Source organism: Cloeon dipterum, chromosome 3 (assembly GCF_949628265.1).
Source record: "Cloeon dipterum chromosome 3, ieCloDipt1.1, whole genome shotgun sequence".
Taxonomy (NCBI): Eukaryota; Metazoa; Arthropoda; class Insecta; order Ephemeroptera; family Baetidae; genus Cloeon; species Cloeon dipterum.
The window spans coordinates 21,188,888-21,208,951 of NC_088788.1; the positions used below are offsets into that span (position 1 = coordinate 21,188,888).

Below are 20,064 nucleotides of genomic sequence, written 5' to 3' on the forward strand. Positions count from 1 at the left end.
TCACACACTACTTTTCTCTATAAAAAGAAACATTTTTGCGATATCAAAGGATAACGATCGTTCTGTAGCTGGTTACACCCAGTACCAAGACAGGTTAAATAATAAATAAAAATCTATATATATAAAGGTAAATATGAATTATATATATGAATATAACGTCTTCACACTGTCGGTTTATTGTATGGCAAAGCTGCGTAATTACCATTATGGAGTACGAATATATGATTGTTATCATTATTTCCTATACTCCTCATGAGTAGAACAATGTTGTACCACTAGTTAATCAAAATAATAAAAAATAAACGAATAAAATGTAGCATTAAATTGTTAGCAAGCTCCCTTTTATTTCAGAAACCACTAAAACCCCTCAATATATAATTTAACTATGATATACGCATACTATTATTGCACTCAATGACATTGGGAACTTTAAAATAGAGTGGCATATTTCTGAGCTCGGTAAAACACAATTCAACCTTTTGGTCATAAGGAAACCAAATAGAAGTCGTCCTTGATAGAAGACGATTTATTCACAAACAGAAATACATATATATATATATATATATATATACACACATATATGTATTCAATTCAGTCAAATGATATATATCACATATATCAATTTCATTTTGATATTATTCTAATTTTTACTGGTTGTATTCTTGACGTTTGAATTTGAATGTGTGTGAAATTCGTGTGTGTCTCATCACCAGCAAGCCAACTGAAACCCCATATACGTCATTGAAAATGTACTGCTGCAGACTCTTAAGCCCAAAAGCTTCACCGCAATCGTCGAGAAAATGCAAGCTTTGCAGATGGGGACTTTGCATCTTTATAAATCCAACCTTCGTCAAGGAACTCAAGAAGTGCTGGCGCAATACCCTGCACGCCGGATGGCATCCTGCACTGATTCTCGCTCCTGATTTGACGCAAGCAGTAGAGGAAGCTGACACCCTGTACGAAGCGTACCGTGCCGCAGTGCCTTATCAAGCAGCAAGCATTTCAAATTCTGCATCAACCGCAAATGTATCCGTCGCTGCTGTGTAGAAACCCCAATCTCTTGAACCCCGTGTAGCCGTACTCCAGGATAGTATCGCCAAAATTCTCACTTGCCTTGAGAAGGACGATGGAGGACGCTAACTCGACCGCAGTCAAAGCAGGTCTCTGAACACAAGATTCGTGCAGACCGACCTTCGTTTCTACCATGACAGGTTTGCAAAGAAAGCACGCCGCTGCGGCAACGGCTGCCGCCACTTCCAACAGTTCATGCGGAACCGCGTTGAAAAAGACAAGGGCGCTCTGCAGTAGAGGCGGTGCTGAGCCCCTAGAAGTCAACTAAACGTCTCTTTATTTATGATACGCAAACTGACCGCACGTTTCTTGTTGACACCGGCACAGAAGTTGAGTGACGTCCTCCCTGCAAAGCTGCTGTTTGGTTTCCGAAATAGATTCAAACACCCCTTTTAATTGCAGACGTCGACCGTCCAATTTTAGGGGCTGATTTTCTAGCCAAGCACAAAAAGGCCGAGCAGTTGAATTCACCCTGTTGTGAAAACGGTTGATATGTTGAAGGACGTCCTTGAACTATTCAAACCACAGGACCTCAACAAACCTGTGAAAAACAAAGCAATGCCTACCACAGAAAGTCCTCCACATCACAAAAAGTTTTGTCGCCTCATCCCAGACAAAATCGCACATCAGCTCTTCGAGGAAATGGAGCAGTGAGAAGTTCAGCGAGGTTAGAGTGACTAAAAGTTCCCTGCATCTTGTCTTAAAACAAGGACGGAATCGCGGCTACAACCTCTTAGATCATAAATTAATTGGAAATCAGAACGATAAATCGTTATCTTCTGACACTAACTGACAGTTCCCCAATACTAAAAATTAATTCAAAATATCCAATTATCTTATGTAATGCTTAAAATGACACAGTTTGGTTCAATTAAGAAATTCAACAGTTTTATTTGGCCGTAACAGTATAAAACTTCAACAACGATTTGAAAGCATCCTACGCAAGTTTTCATCTAAGGCAGTAAAATTTGGTTTGTTAAATTCTCTTGAGGACGCTTATCTAAGTAAGTACAAAAATCAGTGGGATTCTAATCACTCAAGTGAAGCAGCAGGCTTATAGGAAGACCCGACCCAGACGCGCTCGCGTTGGGAATGTCCCGATTTGGAGATTGCGAGATTTCCCGCTCGCAAAAGACAAAGTCATCAATGCAAAAATCGTCTCGCACCAAAAGAAATGTGAAAGGATCATTATCATTCAAGGCACCTCGTTCCTTTCACTCAATAATTCATATTAACAAAGATAATATTAAAAATATCATAGAAAAAAGCGCTAAAACGTATTTTTCTGAACTAAGAACCAAAATGATATTGAGCAAAATGTGGAACCAAAAACGTTCCAATACATCATAATATACTTTTTCTTTCAAAATCAAGAAATCAAATTGATTACTTGAGATTAATGCATTAATTTGATTGAACCTGCGATTCAATTTAGTCTCTAAAGGAGATGGAACTAGCAAAAATTACTTAACTACGTCCATACGTCCATTCCAAGTGCAGCTTCTCAGTGATCGGTTGTAACGCTAAAAGCTTATCTTGGATTTCGTCAGTGATTGCCTTTCTGGCACTGACCATGTCAGTCTGCGAATTCCGTAGAGAATGCAGCAGTCCGCTTAGCTGAATGGGATCTCCAACATTAATCGTCACCTACAATCAACTCTCTCATCAAACCAAAGTTCAGTTAAATCAAGTCTGTCCGAATTGTCACCTTCTGGCCAGTTCTTGGACGGTATGGAGGTGTGTTGGGCAGAATCTTCTCCATTCCCACGTGCCAAAGTGGGATTACTATGGGCTCGATCGGGGAGTCCCAAACCAGCTTTCCGACGCCCCACTTGATCCTCATTGGCTCCTGAGTCATGTTCACCAGTCCTTCAGGAAATACGTGCACCCACTGACCTTCGCACAACTTTTCCGAGCAAAATTTGAGAGCCTCCTAAATGATTTTTTAAACATTATTTTAATTTTCGGTCACTATTCGTTTTTAAACCTGTTCAACGCCAGCACCCCTTACAACAGGAATGCATTTGCCCATCATGAAAAAGTATGAGTGAATTTTGTTGGTGAAACAAATGTCGTGGGCAGCCAAACTCCACCGCATCACTTTCCTGTCGCACAAATGACGCCAGCCTTTGAGCATTGCTACAATAGACCAGTTTAAAAAAATAACTTAGAGATAGATTAAAAAAAAATTAAAATACACACCTCCCCACAGACCAGGGTCATCGACGCAAGAATGGTGATTAGACACAGTGATGAGAGGTACATTTTTTGGCCTGCCTTCCAGAGCCGCAATAAGTTTGTCTTTGTTAAATATTTTTCGAGTATTCAGAGCACCTTGAAAAAATTAATAAGATAAAACTACAATTAAATATGTACCTCATAAAAGCAATATAACTCACCGATAAGAACTTTGCTGATGAGTCCAACAGAAGAAAGAGTGAGGGTGCTGAACGGTTTCCAATATTGTGGCGGCTGCCGAAGAATTGGAAACATCCAGTCAGTGCTAATGTTGTTGTTACTCATTTTTAAAATAAGACCAGCGTGCAGTTCTTCCTCTTTGATAAGTGACAACAGCTAATGGTCCTCTAAAATTTGGGTCAGTGAGCGCTAGCTTCTGGTCAGTCTTGTGATTCTGACCAGATTGCCTGTGCACAGCCTTTGGGAATCCATGTGCTGACTAGGAATAAAATAAGTCGCGGACACGGTAAAGCGTTTTGCTGTTTGTCGGGAAGTGACGGATCGATATTATCAAACCCGCAACTTGATGACCTCCCATTAATAAAACGTGTTAAGTGAACGGAAGAAATCCTTCATACGGTGTGTGTGGATTGTGGTTGGTTTGATGTCATATGGTTAAATCTCAAAGGTTTTTTTGCAGTTGTACCGAAAATGGATAACCGGTATCACGCCCCGTTACTTATGTACATTGTAAAAAATGATTATTCTTTGGCCACAGGCAATTAACCGGTTTAAAATTTCAATTTTCAAGTTTACTTCATGTTGCAAAATCCCTTTTCTAGCTAGTATTTTAGAACGTTGTTAAAATATTTAAATATGCATCTTTGCGCGAAATATTTAGGGAACATTTTATTTAAATTTTATAATGATTTTGCATTTTTGCTGACTTAATCGTAAAGGATTCGGTATTTTGGCAAGTGGCTGAAGTTCGAAGATTCGTGCCATCTGCCGGTGTCCAATCGCGCAATTGGATTGGTCGAAATTTTTCGATCAACCAATAAGATTCGTTCATTATTATGCCAGCTGGACTCGAGCTCAACGCATCTCTCGGTAAACATTCCCAAATATTAATTTATCCCTCTGCCTAATCTAGTTTTACAAACTTACGTTCGAGAAAATTAAGTAAATTGCACCTACAAGTTAAACTCAACTTCATTTTATACATTTTCAATAATTGAATTCAGAGTTAGTCGTTCAAGAATGCAAAGTCATTTCTGGCGAAAGATACGCTGTGCGGGCTCATCTTCTGCAGTGCTGCTTGCGAATCGCACTAATTTATTGCACAGAGCAATAAAACTAGACCTACTCTCGAAAAATATTTCTTATCTCCCTCTGCAATACTTGAGCTGGCGTAATTGTGATAGCAAAAATATTTTGCTATCGAAAAATCATTCACTGCTCCCTTTATCATCATTGCAAACTCATATTAATCACAGCTTTGTGTAAGTTAAAAGCAACCTCAAGCCATACAGCCACATCCTTTCTGAGTACATAATATATTTGTTTAAAAATTATTTCAAGTTTTTATTCCATATTTTCAGAAGACGGAAAGGTATATTAGCTATGGCGGATATTTCCCAGTTTGTGCTGCCAAACGACCAGCCTGTTGTGTCCCTCGACTGTGAAGAGGCCTTCAATGCCTTGACAGACCAGGAAAAGAAATATGCCCACCACCTAAGCCAAGCCTCTTGGAATGGAGGACTTATTGTCTTTGTCCAGGTAATCTAGAGGTTTGTTCACAAAATGCCTAATTAATGCTTAAAATGACATTTCTCAGACTTCTCCGGAGTCTCCACTGATTTTCTCCTTGCTGCATAGACTGTTTTTATCGCAGCCCATCAAAGAGCTTCAAAAGGTTGCCACCGAGCAGTGCAAATTCACAGAAGATGAATTCAAGGTAATACAAGAGATTTGTGCATGGTGATTTGACATTTTTCTCTTCTAGGCTGTTCTTATCTACACTTGTGGAATTTTGACCAATGCTGGCAACTACAAAGGATTTGGTGACAGTAAAATTGTACCCAACCTAAGTGCCGAGCGGTTTGAAAGTCTGGTACTGGCTAGCGCTGCCTTCAAAAAGGAGCCTGAAAAAGTCAAGTATTTGTGGGAAAATGTGAAAAATGGCATTTACTCTCTTGACACCAAACAAAAGAGCCTTGGTTTAGGCGATAAGGTAGTAATTAGCTGTAAATTCTCCCCTTATAATATTGAACAGCGACCTCTCAGGGTATTAGCACCTACTTCTCAAGCAACTGCACCATGGAAGACGCTGATGTGATTACAGAATACATGAAAAAGAAAAACATCGAGGGGTACAACAATCGACTTTTCAAAACTGTCCAGAATGGTGTCACAATCTATGAGGTGAGTAAGCATATATCTTGGTTGAGTAGGAGTAAATTTCCATTTTGAATACCAGATAAGAATGGCCTCAAGTCTCAGCGGGGACGCAGATGGTATCACCCATGGCGAAGAAGAGTTTCAAGGGTGCAAAATTAAGATCACCAGAGGTGATTATGGTGGTCTCATTGGAAAGGTCGCTGCACACTTGGAGCAAGCCAAGGTATATCAATCTTTTTGGTTTGGTGTAAAATCAAATTGGCCAAAAAATATCAAAAAGAGTGTATAAGATTTCTCTGCAACTGTTTCACTTGAGCCATCCTCTTTCAACAAATCATGTTTGATTTCATTTTTCCATTGGTAAACGTTCTCACATAGTCGCTCTTCTAGGGTATACATTGAAAACACAATCAGAGAACTATAAAAACTGAATTGATCAAAAGTAAAATCAATTTTTATTAATAAAAAATCTTGATGGATGGTGTATTGAAAATTAAAATCGCCATCTGCCTAGAACACCTTGACTGGTGTAGCTTTTTCAGTAACAACAATAACATCAAAAATTGATGGGAAACACGTGCATATTTATATTAACCATCAGGCTTTTGAGAAGTAGTTAGCAAAGGAAAAAAATGTTTTTACTCATGAAATTACGGGGCAAATAATATCATTGGTTCAGAAATAATTATGTGAAGATGTCATCAACTTATCAACAAAAATTTTCTCTTTTATCTTCAGGCTGTTGCTGCAAATGAGAATGAGGTACAGATGATTGACAATTACATCAAGAGTTTCACCCAGGGGTCGTTGGATGCGCACAAAGATGGTTCCAGATACTGGATCAAGGACAAGGGTCCAGTCATTGAAACGTAAGGATATCCTCCTTTTTAGAAATTTCCAGATGATAACTCAATGACTCTACAGGTACATCGGTTTCATTGAAACGTACCGTGACCCTGCTGGGATGCGAGGCGAGTTTGAAGGATTTGTGGCTATGGTCAACAAGGAAATGTCGGCAAAGTTTACTGAGCTTGTTGACAAGGCTGAAAATTTCCTGACGCTCTTGCCCTGGCCGAAAGAATTCGAGAAGGACACTTTCTTACGTCCTGACTTCACCTCTTTGGACGTCTTGACCTTCTCAGGGAGTGGAATTCCAGCTGGAATCAATATTCCTAACTGTATGAAGTTTAAAATTTAGAAAATTATTTTGATAATTGTCTTGAATTTTTAGACGATGAGATCCGTCAAAGTGAGGGCTTCAAAAATGTGTCCCTGGGCAACGTCATTCCTGCCAACTACCAGCAGACAGTCACCCCATTCTTGTCAGAGGAAGACCAAGCGCTTCTCGGCAAATATCGTGTGCCTTCTTTTGAAGTGATTTTCATCCTCTGCTTACCAATCTATATTAATGACTTCTAAAAAGGTTCAAGTTGGTCTTCACGAGTTGCTTGGTCATGGCAGTGGAAAATTGTTCCGCAGAGAGGAGGGTGGAAAGTTTAATTTCCCTCCTGAAACCTTGGACCCACTTACAGGCCAAAAGGTAATTTTATTATTTTCATTCATTCAGCAAAGTGATAATTCCGCTTTGTTAAATAGATCAGCACTTGGTTTGAAATTGGTGAGACGTACGATTCAAAATTCTCCACCATGGGATCAACTTATGAGGAGTGCAGAGCTGAGTGCGTTGGTCTGTACCTTAGTCTGGACAAAAATGTTCTCAGGTAAATGGAATATCAAATAAATTTGACTCATTGAGTTGTTATCTTAATTTAGAAGATCAACATTAAAAAAGAAGCAACGGAATCAATCTGCAGCCCTTAAACTTAAAATGACACGCCCTTTTTAAGAAAAAAATCAAATCAAACCTCTTAAAGAATTAGTTGTAATAAAAATAATTACTAACTAATTTGAACACTCGTTTATCCCCAGAATTTTCGGCCACGAGGGAGAGACTGCAAATGACGTGCTGTACGTCAACTGGATGAGTATGATTTGGAATGGCGTAGGCAAAGCAATGGAAATGTACCAACCGGAAACAAAATCATGGCTGCAGGTACCAATCAAGGTTAAATAAGTGGACAGATGCGTTCAGTTTCTCCTGTAGGCTCACTCCCAAGCGAGGTTTGTGATCATGAAGGTGCTGGTTGAAGCCGGAGAAGGCTTGGTGACTATCAAGGAAACCGACAATGGCACTAACCTGCTTGTCACTGTTGACAAGGATAAAATCGAAACTGTCGGTAAAGCAGCGATTGGCACCTTCCTTCAAAAACTGCAGGTTAAATTTAAATGAGTGGCTCTGAGACCTCGCAGAGTTAACTGACGTGTTACAACAGATTTACAAATCTACATGCAACGTGAAGGCTGCCAAGGAAATGTATGACAAGTATTCTGAGGTTAGTGACTCTGGCGTCCATCCTTGGGCTAAGTGGAGGGCCATCGTGATGGCCCACAAGCAGCCAAGAAAGATGTTTGTGCAGGCTAACACTTTCCTTAGTGGTAAGTTTGGACATATTCCAATTTGATTTTCACCAATTTGACCATTGAGCAGGAGACAAGGTGGTGCTGAAGAAATACGATCCTTCTCCGGAGGGGTTGATCAGCTCTTGGATGGAGAGATTCCCTTCCACGGATGTTGATGATTTGTTGGAAGAGTTGTGGAAAAAAGACGCACACCATTTCTAAACTAAATATCTGAAGTTCACAGCTTATGTTTTAAAGTTCAAGCAAGTTCAGCATTTTCTTTCTCGCAATAAATAACCTTTTAATATGAAGAAATTTTGTTGGCATTGAATTTCCAATTTCAGCTAATGGTGCAGCACCTATGCTGAAATCCAATATTTAGTCAATATAATTTTCTCTTGAGAATTACTTTTCAATCAGCTAGTCTCCTATTTTTAATTTCTAAATGTTGAGTGCAATTTCCAATGCTCTTTTGAAAGACTTAGCAGTGGAGCACCCAACCCAAAGAATCGGGGCCTTGCAAACTAGTATCAAATTTCAAGTACAATGCTGGTAGCTTTGTATTCTGATAGCAAAAGCACCTCTTGAATGGAGATCAAGTAATAGTTACATCATCATTAAATTCAATCCCTTTGTTCAAAAGTAAAATGAATTATTCCAAAAATTTCTAATTTTTGCATAACAGCTGCTGTATTAACCAGTTTCAAAATTTAATATCAATTAAATAATGTAATACATTATTATTAACGTCCCCAATAATGCCTTAATGTTTTTAAATATTTTATTGCAGGTATCAGAAATTTAAAAAAATATTCAGTGCAGGAATAAGACAATAAGGAAGAGCAATGCTGCACGCTACTGCTTGCTTTGCTTTCACTTGACCTTGCCCCAAATTTCACTTTCTCTTTCCCTAGAGACCTACAATGAGTCACTAAAAAATAGAACGCAATGTATTGAGTTGCAAAATCTTTATTCACTTATCCATTTTTAAATTTTAACGATTTGAGCTCGGACATTCTCAGGGAAAGGTTTATCCTCAGCAGGTTTGGCGAGCTCCAATCTGGCAAAAGTGCCACCACCTACCCCTTTGGCGAGCCTTTCTGGGTTCACTACCAGAGAGCCATCAACATTCTGTTACAAATGCAATGTCAGTTAAAATATTGAGTTTGATAATCTTAACACCACCTTAATGAAAAATCTCAAGTCTGAGGGCAGAACGAGCACGTGTGGTTTGACAGGCATCTGTGCATACTTCTCCCACGCCTCCAAAGCAATGCTGGTTTGAGCGGGATGCAGGGGGTAAAAGCAAGCCTGCTGCAGCAGGTGATTAGCAAGGCGGCCCAGTCTGTCGGAGCTTTGGCTAAAATCGAATGGTTATTGGCTTGTTTTCAAGAGGAGACGAGTCAAAGCGCACCTTGAAATCTCACAAGGTCCTATATGCTTCAAAATATCCGTTGAAGTGACTCCAATGATCAACCCGTCGACGTCAAGCAAACATGGATCAGATACCAAAGTCACGTTGTCAGGCAAGGCCTTCTTGTCTGCAGCAGAGAGGCTGTATGGCGGTGAAGGGTAGATTGGCAGATGATGCGCATCCCGGCTTGAAGCAACTACGACGATCCTCGTGTGCTGACTAGAAATTTAAATAAGCATCTGTCGATTGAAATCATACTGACATGAATTACCCTGCTAAAGGTCCCAGGGCATCTATCAGGAGTCTCATAAAGAATTGCTCGTAAGATCCCTCCATCATGGAGTCTTGGACATGCTGCTGATGCGAGTCCACAAAAGGGCCGCACAAGATCACCAAATGGGGCTTATTTTCTATGATGTATTTGGTCAGTGCCTGCAGAGGTTCGTAAGTCAGGGCGTCTGAGAAAGTGTAAGGACCAGCAGCGACAACTATCTCCATAGGCCCTGCAAGAGTATGCAATATTGAGCTACAAAGCAAACCCAGTTAAAAACCGCATTACCAGTGGAAAAATCAAAGGAAAGCGGATTTTCTGATGACTTGAGGCCAACATCAGTGAAAACCTTAGAGGGGACCAGCTTGCCTCCTGCATGATGCGCCAGGAGAGCAACCACCTGACCAGTGAAGTGCGAGTAGTTTTCCACTTTCTGCAAATTCAGAGGCATTTCGGCGTCTTTATCTGAGGCGCTGGTGATGACCACAGAGTTTGCCGTCAGTTTCAAATCTTCAGCGCAACAGCTGATTCGACCAACAAACACAGCGTCGTCCTGTTACATATAACACTGAATGATCAAATGAAATTTCTTTAATCAATTAATTATTACGGCATGTTGTTCTTCCAGGGAAGAAAACTCGGGCAAGTCATTTTGCTTGCGCAGCTGTTCGCCCAAGAAGTCGATCCTGTCGCTGAGAATGGCTCTAGTCAGGTGGGCTGGTTCAAACATGTGCTTGTACTGGCTGGTGAGGACGCCGCTGCCAGTTGCCAAGGACTCAACGGACACTCTCCGCACATTGCTTGCCTTCCAAGTGGCTTCATTGGAGCTTCCAAACTCAGAGACAATTTTGCCAGAATTTTCAGACGCGCTTTTCTTGCCAGAAGGGGTGAATCTGGTTTTCAAAAAAATGAACTCTTATGTCATCTGTTTTGAAATCAGTTATAAGGTATGACACAGTCATGTATTATATTTAGTTAAGAAAGTGTAAAAAATCTTGCGACGCGTTGCTCAGTGGCCAAGACTGCTGCAGTACTTTCATCAAAATCTATTGAGAAAATTTGTGGGATAACCTCTATAAAAGCATTTTGCTGTTCACTCTCTAACAATTTAATGTAATTGCAACATCTAGAGCGACATTTTGTGAATCACGAATTTCTTAAGAATACTTTCAAATATGTTTGTCTACCAACAGCAATCATCTTTTTTTAAATATAATTTTACTAGAACAGTTTCGTTTTAAATATTTTAACTGAACTAAGTCTTCATGTCTCTAGAATGAATCAGTCTTACGGGCTTAACAAATAACAAGATCCATCTTCAAAATTTAAATCTTGACTTTATTGCAGTCACTTCCTCATTGTTTTAACTTGTCACAAAAAATATGCACTTGTTCTCAAAATCCACTTAATCTGTTCTGCATATTGGGACTATCAATTTTAATCAGGTTTTACTTTATTAACGTGTTAATTTTGTAGATTTTAAACGACTAATTTGCCTGTTATCTTTCATTGCAATAGTGGTGGTGTAGCGTTGGCTTCCAGTAAATTATCTATCTAAAACGACTGTTAGAAATCCTTAAGAATGACTAGAAAAGCTTACTTCGACATTCAAAACAACAAAATTTTAAAGCAATTATTGACTGTCAAGATCTCTCAAGACAAATATTAGGCGGCAAAGCAAACAATAAAAACTCCTTACATGGCAGGCGAATAGCTTGCTGGGGAAAAGTCGGCAAGGGTTGAATCATGTTCAGAGCTGATTCGGCTCACAGGTTTGGCCTGTTGAAACAGGAAAGTTTATTTTTAGCTAGATCCGATTAATGAAAAACACAAACGAGCCAAATAACTAAGGAATTTATGGCTTTTTGTAGCTGCATGAAAAGAAATCTCACGATATAAGGTGAACATAAAAAATAAAACACACACATGTCAGAATGGGAACAAAACAGATTAGAATATTGTCAACAGCGAAAATGAGCAATTCAAGTACAACTCAAACAAATAGCATTCAAGAATTGATATTCTATAAATAAAAACATTCACATACGACCAAAGAACACAAGTCAAGAGCCACGGTCGTGTACTATTGATGAGTATGGATCTAGTCATGGGTTCAACAGTCAGCACGCACTAGACCCGTACCCATCCATAGGCTACAACCTGCCCGTGCGAATTTAGGTCGGTCAGGTCAAACAGAACAAAGGATTCGCTGGCTGCAGGGAGAGACGAACTGGCGAGTCTGGCTGCCTAATTGGTGCGGTGCTTTCTTCAAGGCCAGCCAATGATGAGTGTAGATCTAGTCACATATTAATGGTTCGTGTGCTCTAGACCACCACTCACCACTGGACAGCCCGGGGACACGTGGCAACAGCGCCTCCGGCTCGCTCGCCGGCCGCTCTGATGCAGCAGTGGCAGCGACGGCGGTGGCTGCCTTGATGCATGACATGGCATTGACACTTCTCGCAGCCGCCGTGACCCTTAATCAAGCATCAGAGCGCGCGTCACACAATCCAACTCGGAATATTTCGCACGTTTTGCATTATTCATGTGAATAACATGCATCTCATTCCGAGCAGCCGGCGCTTTTTTGAATCGATTTCTGAAATTATCGGCGGCGAGGAAGCTGCCTGCTTACCGGATAAAACGAAGTGAAAGTTCTCTCAGGTGATATTACCTCACTTGCGGCAAGGAGCGTGCTTTTCCCGGGCGAGCCTAACAAAGAATGAGCAGGGGGAAATCGCCGACCGGGTGAGCGTCAGGTATTTGGCGGCAATGCACGCGGCAGGTGGAAAGGTGGAATCACGCACCCCCCAAAGGGGAGAGGGTAGGGAGGACGCGTTCGGTGGACGCTTCTGACGAGAGGCTAGGGCCCCCCAACCACCCTTCCACAAATCACGACAAAGGAATTCGGCTATCGACAAAATGGACACTGAAAATTCCACTCATCAGGTCGCTAACTAATAAAATAGGGAGGGCGAATTACGGCCGAATGAGTCTTGGACAGCGGAAATTGCGCGATTCGGCGAAGCGAATGAGGAAAAATAAAAGAGAAATTTGCCACGAAATTCTCACCGACGGCAGCAGGCGCGTGGAGTGAAACTATCTTGCACAGGCGGTGCGCTCACTTTCACTGGCCGCACGATTCGCGCTGGCTCGGCGGCGGCGATAAGAAAATCGCTCAGCAGGACAGAGAGGCAGCGATTTCGTGCGAAAATGCATCTTGGTGGAAGCGGCGGCCGTGATGGAAGATTTGGACGCCTGCGAGCGAGCCAACGCGCTAGCTTGTGGTGGCTGCGGCTGGCAAGCGTCATTTAGTGGCCTTGAGAAAAATCCCTTCTTCTCAGGCAGGCGGCAGCGCAGGTAAAGAGAAAGGAGAACCTGCGGCAGGTCGAACCGCCGAGGCCTCCCCTCCAACCCCGCCTGAGCTGTGCTGCCTCTGCTTCCATCTATCCATCTCCCGCCCCCACAAGAGCAGGAGAGCGACAAAAAATCACATATTTTCCACGCAGGTATGTGTGCAAAGCGGCGAAAAGAGGCAAGCAGCCAGGCAGGCGAGCAAGCGAGCAGGTATCCCAACACAAGATGCATTAGGTTCCCACCAAAATGTGGCAACCCCGCCTGTTATATTCCAATTTTCTTTGTAGTGCTCCCCTCTTTTTCAATTTCAAGGAGTATTATTATTCCTGTTGCTGCGGTGCCTCTCTTCGCCAGCTTCTTTTGAGATTTCTTTTCGTTGCTACAAAAAGCCAGCCTCTACTATACTTCCGAGAGCATGCACACGAGAAAAAAAATAACAAGAGCGTGCAAAGAAAATTGCACAGAGCACTCACCCTCTGTGGTGTCACGTATCCAGATGGGATGCTTGCGCTTCTGAGAAAAAAAGTTAAGGAAACACTTGTGGAAATTGAGGTTGCATTTAAAATTAGAGCCATAAAATAGTTTTAATAAAAAAAGAGCACAACACCAACAATAGCAAACAATTGTGATTCATTTGATAAAAACAAACATAATTGTGATTTCACAATTGAAGTTAACAGCGAATGAATGTAATTTTGAGCTTCAATGAAAGATTGAGACCCGCATATAATAAGGAAATAAGCATGAACTAAATACTTGCTGCAAAACTGAGTCAAAACAGCGGAAAATTATTGGTACAAGACCTGTAGTCTCCAAAAAACTTAAAAAATTACCAAAGATAGTGATTTAGTGCTTTGAAAAGCAAAGTTCTGTAAAGATTAACGATTCTATGGAATACAGTATATATGTATTTAATGTGTACACTCCTCGCCCGCCACTTTTAGTTATCGGTACTAAGTTATTTTTATGGGGAAAAAACGAAATGAGTATGTGTGCGAGAAGTGTAGTGTATGAAGTGTACATTCGACGTGTTATCCAATCAAGAAAAGGATACAAATTTGATTTGGCTAGACTGCTAACCCTCGGCTTGGCTATGCTTTTCGCCTTATTTTTCTCCCTCTCCATCTCGGCTACCATGCGGGCTAAAATGTCTTCGTCCACCTTGTTGTGCCATCCCAAATGAGACGCGCTGAAAGCCACCCACTGCTCGGCCAATTCCTCCTCATCTAGCTCATACTGATCGCAAATGTCCAGGCCTGCAAGAATGTCGGCGTCGAGCCGTCGAGACGTACAATTATCAAAGAAGCAATAATAAAGTTAAACCATATGCAATAGAATCTGTATATCATTGCAAACGAAGCTAATTTGATCGAATTTCACTCCGAAAAAGCTAACAGGGCCCGGAAAATGCACCCAAGCGGCCCCATACAGAGAGCAACAAGTTGTCGCAGAGCGAGACACTACTCACGCTCACAATGGGAACCTCGATTCAAATTAACAGTTGAAATGCGAATGAAAATGATTTAGCGCTACTCACACTTGGAAATAGTGCCGTCGGAGAGTTTAGAAACACCGACATTCTCGAATTCGGCGATTATAGCGTCTTTCTTCACCATCTTGGCTGCCAAATGAGAAAAAGCGCGAAAACAGTCCGGTGGAAAAAGGTGACACGTGACCTTGACGTATGTCGGAATAGCTCGGTTTCCGAAGTTGTCTATCAAAATAACGCGCGTGCAGCCCATGCAACGTGCCGAAGAAACCCATAACAATAAAAATGGCTAAATTACCAGAAAATCTGCCTGCAGTTGGGTCGGCGAACTACATTTTAGCTAAATTCGGCTGAAATTCGTCGGCTGTCTGCAGCAGTACTGTAAATGGCGTCTGCGCGACCAGCACCCGAAACTAATGTTTTCAGCCGTTATCAAGTTTCCGCTTAGACCACAGTGTCGCTAGCAGCTAACTAGGCTCGATGGTGGATGCAAGCTTCGCGAGAAAAATACCTCTACCCAACACAAGTGGCGCTGCGAATATCCTCAGTCGCAGGTCGCAGTACCGCTACTTTTTGAAATTTCGAGAATCGTATGATCACACTGATCACATCCCAGCATCTCTAAGGACCAAGGATCAACAAGAAGTATTTATTAACTCTATCCTGAGTACCAAGCAGCAATAAGAAGAAACTAGTCCAATCAAAGTACGAGCCTACCATAATAACGAAAAATATTCGTGCTTTGTTTGGAAAGTGGAAAGCAGAAAGGGATAAACAGCACGTTGACCAGCTAACAAAACTCTCGAAACAATTAATAAACTTCTGAGTATTGTCCATTTATTCTCAAGTAGCTGGGTCATGGCTGAAATTCTCTATGTATTCGGTGAGGAAAGGAGGGCTCAGATGTTGTTTGGTTGTCAAGTCAGCAGAGACACGGATCACACGGACAACAAAGACACCAAAACCGCGATGAGGATGCCTGAGGATTGCTTCGGCTGCAGAATGGTATCTGGAGGTGGACTCATTGGCGCAGGACTCTATATTGCATTCCAAAGCAAAAGAGCAAATAACCTCTCAGTTAAAGTTGCAATGAATACTATTGCATTAGGTAAGCATGAAATCTGTGATGAGTGATTATCAAATAATTGTTCAGCCAGGGTGAGATCCTGATAAATCAAATTCATCCGAGTGAATCAATCACACCAAGATAGAAGTTTGGAAGGCAGGCTTGATTGTCTTTTAATGAGACAAGATTTTGTTTCACAACAGATAATCAAATTAAAATTTTGAATTTTCAGGTGCTGCAGGTCTTGGCTGTGCAAGGATCTTGAACCTTCCTCCATTTAACAACATTCACAAGGCAAACAAGGAAACCCCCACTTCTCTTCAAAGCACAACAGAAACAAATTAGCGAACATTAGCAGAGTACTGTTCCCACTACATAAGACTGGGTATCAATGCGATTTATGCTTGTTAAAGCAGTTTCTGCTACAATCACGCTAGTTGCGGCTTGGTACAATAAACGCTTTCAATAATCTAGCCATCATCCTTTGCTTTCAATTATCCCAGAAGGAAAACAAATTATTTAACCACAGCAATTCGAAGTATTTGTATTACCATCATAAGCGACCAAGTTATGTGAAAAATGAAAAATTACCGTAGCAAATTAATTTTAAAGGTATGTATTTTTACAAATATAAAAAATCAAGAGGAAATCTTTATTTAAGTAACGAATGTTTTATGGGCTTAGGCAATTTTTAGTAGCCAACTTTACCCATGGCAATGTTAGTCTTTGGATCTGCTGTAAATCCTTGAAGGGCAACTATTGTTTCATTGATGCTGGTCTGAAGGTGTCGAAGGTCTTTTAGATATAGCAACCTCATTATTTGGACAGCCTGCCCGATTGTTGGGTCACCAATCTCCTCCAACCCAATGTCTGCGTGATTTAAAGGACATTCAACGCCCTGCAATGAACATACAAGTTAAATATAAAATCAATGGTCAAGAGCTCAAAATTAGGATTACACCGGGAAAGCAAAAATATACCTTGATAATGACGGTTTCTGGATTTGAGATTGCGTCTGGGTTTAGCCTAGAAATAACTAACTTGCTGATTGCACTCAGAGTCAAAAGATGGTCGGGATGAGAAGCGACATTCAGCATTTTCGCCAATTTAAAGACTCCTCCTTTAAAGTCTTCAGAATTGACTAAAATTATGGAAATATTTTATTATATTATCAATAAACTTAAATTCTTTAAAAATATATTTCTTTACTTACTATCAATTGACTCTAGTGGATTGGATTGACTAGTGGGAGTCTTCTTCACATCCTTGTATTTCTCAACTAAACAAATTATTGCTTTCAGATTCCATTTAGTTTCGTGATTGAAATAAAAAACCTTCATCTGCGTATTCAAGGCGGATAGCATAGGAGAGCAGCCAATCCACCTCTTCCTTTCGTTTGCCTGAGCTAATTGGGCATCCTAGGTTATTCTTGTACTGCTGATAGCCCTTTTCCCACTCTGGCGAATGAGTAACCCTCAACGGATCACGATCCTCAATTCTGAAGTGCCTTATTTTTTGTTCTTCCAACCAAAGCACCAGTGTCCGGAACTGCTTCTCGTCTTCATGAACAAGAAAAAGAATTCAAAATTATGAACTGGAATCGAAATAAGGAAAAGTAGGGTTACAAAAGCGATGAAGAAAATACATATGGACAATCATCCACCTTCTGGATATATTTTTACCTTCACAGTCAAAGGGTTCCTCAGATTGATAATCCAATGCAGCAAGTTTCCTTTTGAACATTTTCCTTCCTCCTATTGATTATCTTATCAGTATGTATGTAGTTGTTGTATTTATACGTTTGGAAAGCACTCCTGATTGTGAGCACTTCTTGGCCTTTTGGCAATCCTCACTCCTTTTCGCTTCGTGATTTTTTAGCAGACTGGACAAGGCAGAGCAGAGAATAAAGAATGAGTGTCATGAGTGAAACCGGCGGAACAGCAAAGTAGGCGTCTCCGCACGTCTCCGCCTCTCTGCTTGTGCAATTGTGCATTGACTTTAATTATTCTTGATTCTTGCCTAGAGACCTGCGCGGTTGCGGTTTTGGAAAAAAATACCGCAAACCGCACTCCAAAACCGCGGTTTTGGAGTTCTTTTTCAGTTGCGGTGCGGTAGTGGTGCGGTTGCGGTTTTATTTTTGCGGTTTTGGTCATCCAAAAATAACCGTATTACCTACGACACGACCCCTTCCCTGGCCGATGACTGACAATGAGTCATATCACGAGTTCATGTTCACCAATTTTGAAAAGTCGGAACTTTCCGAAAAATTCTTAAAATTTTAAAAACTCCACAACTATTTTAAACATGCTCCAATTTTATAAAACCTTTATGACGACTATGACGAGTCTAAAAATGTGCAAATTTATTGTTTTTGGATACAAACATTCGAATTTATCGGGTTTTCCAGGCGGACACTTGGGATATTGCATATGCAACCCGATATCGGCGTTCATGAATGTTTTTACTTTTCATGATATGTTGATGAAGATCCCCAGCAAAATTTTAGTCACCTGCTTAAACAATTTTTCTCGAATTTTTCTTTTTCTCATTAAGTTAAGTGAACATTTGAGTAATTTACCAGAAAATTTGATGGTGCTGGAAAATACATTTTTATTTCCACTTATATAAGATTTCAAATTTCATCAGCTTTGCAGAATCTATTCTTATTTTTTCTTTGGACCAAAATTTTTCAGGATTAACTTGCCATTTTCTAGCCTTATATCGAATTTCAAATTTTTATTAACAAGATTATTTGCCCCCACAGTTTTTCCTCGAGCTGAACTTTCCGACACAGTTTTCAAATTTTCACCGATTTTCATGAAAAATCATATTTTTTCCGATTGTTATTTAACACCATTGGCTTCGCCGGAAATTTTCACCCAGATTCCATATATGGTGCATCGCACCACGTTTGCTGAGAAAATTTGAAAAAGCCTTAATTTTGGCTGAATTTGGATTCTCTTTCCCCACATCCAAAGTGTATGCCACGGTAGGAATTTTTCGGATCGGGCTCCGGGGCCCCGAGCTAGAGCCCCGGAAACAGTGAATTGAATAAACAATAATAAATATTAAAGTCCAGTCCACGATTATGATATATTTTTTTAATTTAAATATACATCCAAAATGAACCGCAATTATCTCAAATCGGAGCCTAAATTTGGAGGAATCAATTTGTATTACGACCGCTATACGGTATTTATTATGTACAAAAAAATTTAGAAAAGAAAAAAAATACCATAACAATACTTCACTAAAAAAAACGGAATTTTTGTATTAGTATATTTTCGTTGCGGTTTTTGCGGTTAACCGCAACCGCGGTTATGTCATTGGAGTTGCGGTTTTGCTGCGGTTGTGGTTAATATTTTGATGGTATTGGTAACAACGGTTGTTAAAAAATAAAACCGCGCAGGTCTCTATGTCTTGCCCTGCACTACCTAGAGCAAAAGCAGAAACAGAAATCCGAGAAATCCTGAGATTTTCCAGCGTGTACTTTGCGTTCAGCTTTTTGCCTTGTTTATTAGTTTGCCTCTTGCCTACCTAATGCCTGCCTGGTCCAGGCCTGGTCTTTGGATGATGATGATCTGGACGAGAGACAATATGATGACTTCTTGTTTGCTTATGGCGTTGAAACGGGTTGAAATATGGAAATTATGAATTATAACAAATAATATATTCATCTTCTTCTCTACATTGCAATTTGAATACAGATTTAATTTTAGTCTATCGTCAAAACTGGTCTATGGACATTCCAAATATTTTATTTAAATTAATGTTCTCGATGAAATTTTTTTAATCATTTAATGTACTACTTCTATGTATTAATTCACACCACGAAAATATTTCTATTTTATAACTCATGCAGCGCATTTCAGTAAAAATGTTATTAAGATAATTGATGTAGTAAAATTCAAAACATTTTTTATTCGATATATTAAGAGGTGTGATTTTGGTATTGTGCACTGCAAATTATTTTGGCAAGGAAATATTTTCGAATACATATATTCATAAGGTTCATCTTCTATAATAATTATGAAAATGAGAATAAACATATTTATATAATTAATACAGTTCTACAAAATATTTTTGCATTTTGGGCCATACAAATAAAGTGAAATAAAAGTGATAATCTTTTGATGACTCGAATAATAATATATTTTCCTCGTTCTCATTTCTCATATTACGTCAACATTACTTTAAAGTTTAAAGAGACGGATAATTATACTTTTTTGAGATTATTACATATTTATTTAATCAACTCAGGACTTTCAGTTTAAGACTGTCCTTCATGCCTTCATGGTTTCCAAGCTTGAATAAAATGTGAAGAATTAAGAATATTTTGATTAGTGGAAGAAATAATA

At 40.0% G+C, this 20,064-nt stretch overlaps 4 protein-coding genes and 1 long non-coding RNA gene across 10 annotated transcripts; 2 read left to right on the plus strand and 3 right to left on the minus strand.

The window, feature by feature from the left end:
• Positions 1–1,932: 1,932 nt before the first annotated feature.
• Taz (tafazzin, phospholipid-lysophospholipid transacylase) lies at positions 1,933–3,915 on the minus strand. The gene is made up of 5 exons (XM_065483618.1): positions 3,471–3,915; positions 3,274–3,405; positions 3,059–3,210; positions 2,780–3,004; positions 1,933–2,718 (listed from the first exon to the last, which is right to left on the minus strand). The coding sequence occupies exons 1-5, from the start codon at positions 3,592–3,594 to the stop codon at positions 2,539–2,541; spliced, it is 813 nt and encodes a 270-aa protein (XP_065339690.1). The 5' UTR covers positions 3,595–3,915; the 3' UTR covers positions 1,933–2,538.
• A 423-nt stretch (positions 3,916–4,338) lies between these two features.
• On the plus strand, positions 4,339–8,424 carry DppIII (dipeptidyl peptidase 3). 3 transcript variants are annotated; one of them, XM_065483616.1, is made up of 15 exons: positions 4,339–4,359; positions 4,851–5,028; positions 5,087–5,206; positions 5,255–5,482; positions 5,536–5,673; positions 5,729–5,872; positions 6,388–6,518; positions 6,574–6,827; positions 6,881–7,023; positions 7,073–7,189; positions 7,246–7,370; positions 7,579–7,702; positions 7,754–7,924; positions 7,983–8,145; positions 8,198–8,424. In XM_065483616.1, exons 2-15 carry the CDS (start codon positions 4,873–4,875, stop codon positions 8,329–8,331), a joined length of 2,148 nt encoding a protein of 715 aa, XP_065339688.1. In that variant the 5' UTR covers positions 4,339–4,359; positions 4,851–4,872; the 3' UTR covers positions 8,332–8,424. The 3 variants fall into 3 exon arrangements, with proteins under 3 accessions (XP_065339688.1, XP_065339687.1, XP_065339689.1); XM_065483615.1 differs by lacking the exon at positions 4,339–4,359 and adding an exon at positions 4,495–4,751; XM_065483617.1 differs by lacking the exon at positions 4,339–4,359.
• Positions 8,425–9,062: 638 nt separating this feature from the next.
• DNApol-alpha73 (DNA polymerase alpha subunit B) lies at positions 9,063–15,088 on the minus strand. Of its 3 annotated transcripts, XM_065483643.1 has the most exons (11): positions 14,939–15,041; positions 14,689–14,865; positions 14,206–14,407; positions 13,625–13,664; positions 11,494–11,573; positions 10,405–10,687; positions 10,083–10,347; positions 9,795–10,026; positions 9,524–9,742; positions 9,295–9,469; positions 9,063–9,240 (listed from the first exon to the last, which is right to left on the minus strand). In XM_065483643.1, the coding sequence occupies exons 2-11, from the start codon at positions 14,765–14,767 to the stop codon at positions 9,097–9,099; spliced, it is 1,719 nt and encodes a 572-aa protein (XP_065339715.1). In that variant the 5' UTR covers positions 14,768–14,865; positions 14,939–15,041; the 3' UTR covers positions 9,063–9,096. The 3 variants fall into 3 exon arrangements, with proteins under 3 accessions (XP_065339715.1, XP_065339716.1, XP_065339714.1); XM_065483644.1 differs by lacking the exon at positions 14,689–14,865 and having other exon boundaries at positions 14,939–15,088; XM_065483642.1 differs by lacking the exon at positions 14,939–15,041 and having other exon boundaries at positions 14,689–14,924.
• On the plus strand, positions 15,065–16,179 carry LOC135939331 (uncharacterized). The gene is made up of 2 exons (XR_010574732.1): positions 15,065–15,748; positions 15,939–16,179. It is a non-coding gene; the product is annotated as an uncharacterized LOC135939331 (long non-coding RNA).
• Positions 16,180–16,344: 165 nt separating this feature from the next.
• Positions 16,345–17,694, minus strand: LOC135939330 (RNA transcription, translation and transport factor protein). 2 transcript variants are annotated; one of them, XM_065483646.1, is made up of 5 exons: positions 17,389–17,694; positions 17,041–17,265; positions 16,920–16,985; positions 16,687–16,835; positions 16,345–16,604 (listed from the first exon to the last, which is right to left on the minus strand). In XM_065483646.1, exons 1-5 carry the CDS (start codon positions 17,447–17,449, stop codon positions 16,398–16,400), a joined length of 708 nt encoding a protein of 235 aa, XP_065339718.1. In that variant the 5' UTR covers positions 17,450–17,694; the 3' UTR covers positions 16,345–16,397. The 2 variants fall into 2 exon arrangements, with proteins under 2 accessions (XP_065339718.1, XP_065339717.1); XM_065483645.1 differs by having other exon boundaries at positions 16,687–16,847; positions 17,389–17,690.
• Positions 17,695–20,064: the final 2,370 nt, after the last annotated feature.

Excerpts from the sequence above, each read along its gene's own strand:
- Taz (XM_065483618.1), bottom strand. The coding sequence starts at position 3,594 with ATGAGTAACAACAACATTAGCACTGACTGGATGTTTCCAATTCTTCGG. Across the intron at positions 3,406-3,470 it reads CATCAGCAAAGTTCTTATCG|GTGCTCTGAATACTCGAAAA; the intron begins GTGAGTTATATT and ends AATTTTTTCAAG. Across the intron at positions 2,719-2,779 it reads GTCCAAGAACTGGCCAGAAG|GTGACGATTAATGTTGGAGA; the intron begins GTGACAATTCGG and ends AGTTGATTGTAG.
- DppIII (XM_065483615.1), top strand. The coding sequence starts at position 4,510 with ATGCAAAGTCATTTCTGGCGAAAGATACGCTGTGCGGGCTCATCTTCT. Across the intron at positions 5,483-5,535 it reads GCCTTGGTTTAGGCGATAAG|GGTATTAGCACCTACTTCTC; the intron begins GTAGTAATTAGC and ends GCGACCTCTCAG. Across the intron at positions 5,873-6,387 it reads CACACTTGGAGCAAGCCAAG|GCTGTTGCTGCAAATGAGAA; the intron begins GTATATCAATCT and ends TTTTATCTTCAG.
- DNApol-alpha73 (XM_065483642.1), bottom strand. The coding sequence starts at position 14,893 with ATGGGCTGCACGCGCGTTATTTTGATAGACAACTTCGGAAACCGAGCT. Across the intron at positions 9,743-9,794 it reads GCCCTGGGACCTTTAGCAGG|TCAGCACACGAGGATCGTCG; the intron begins GTAATTCATGTC and ends TTAAATTTCTAG. Across the intron at positions 9,241-9,294 it reads ACTTGAGATTTTTCATTAAG|AATGTTGATGGCTCTCTGGT; the intron begins GTGGTGTTAAGA and ends CATTTGTAACAG.
- LOC135939330 (XM_065483645.1), bottom strand. The coding sequence starts at position 17,449 with ATGTTCAAAAGGAAACTTGCTGCATTGGATTATCAATCTGAGGAACCC. Across the intron at positions 16,986-17,040 it reads CCTTGAATACGCAGATGAAG|TTGAGAAATACAAGGATGTG; the intron begins GTTTTTTATTTC and ends TAATTTGTTTAG. Across the intron at positions 16,848-16,919 it reads TCCACTAGAGTCAATTGATA|TCAATTCTGAAGACTTTAAA; the intron begins GTAAGTAAAGAA and ends CCATAATTTTAG.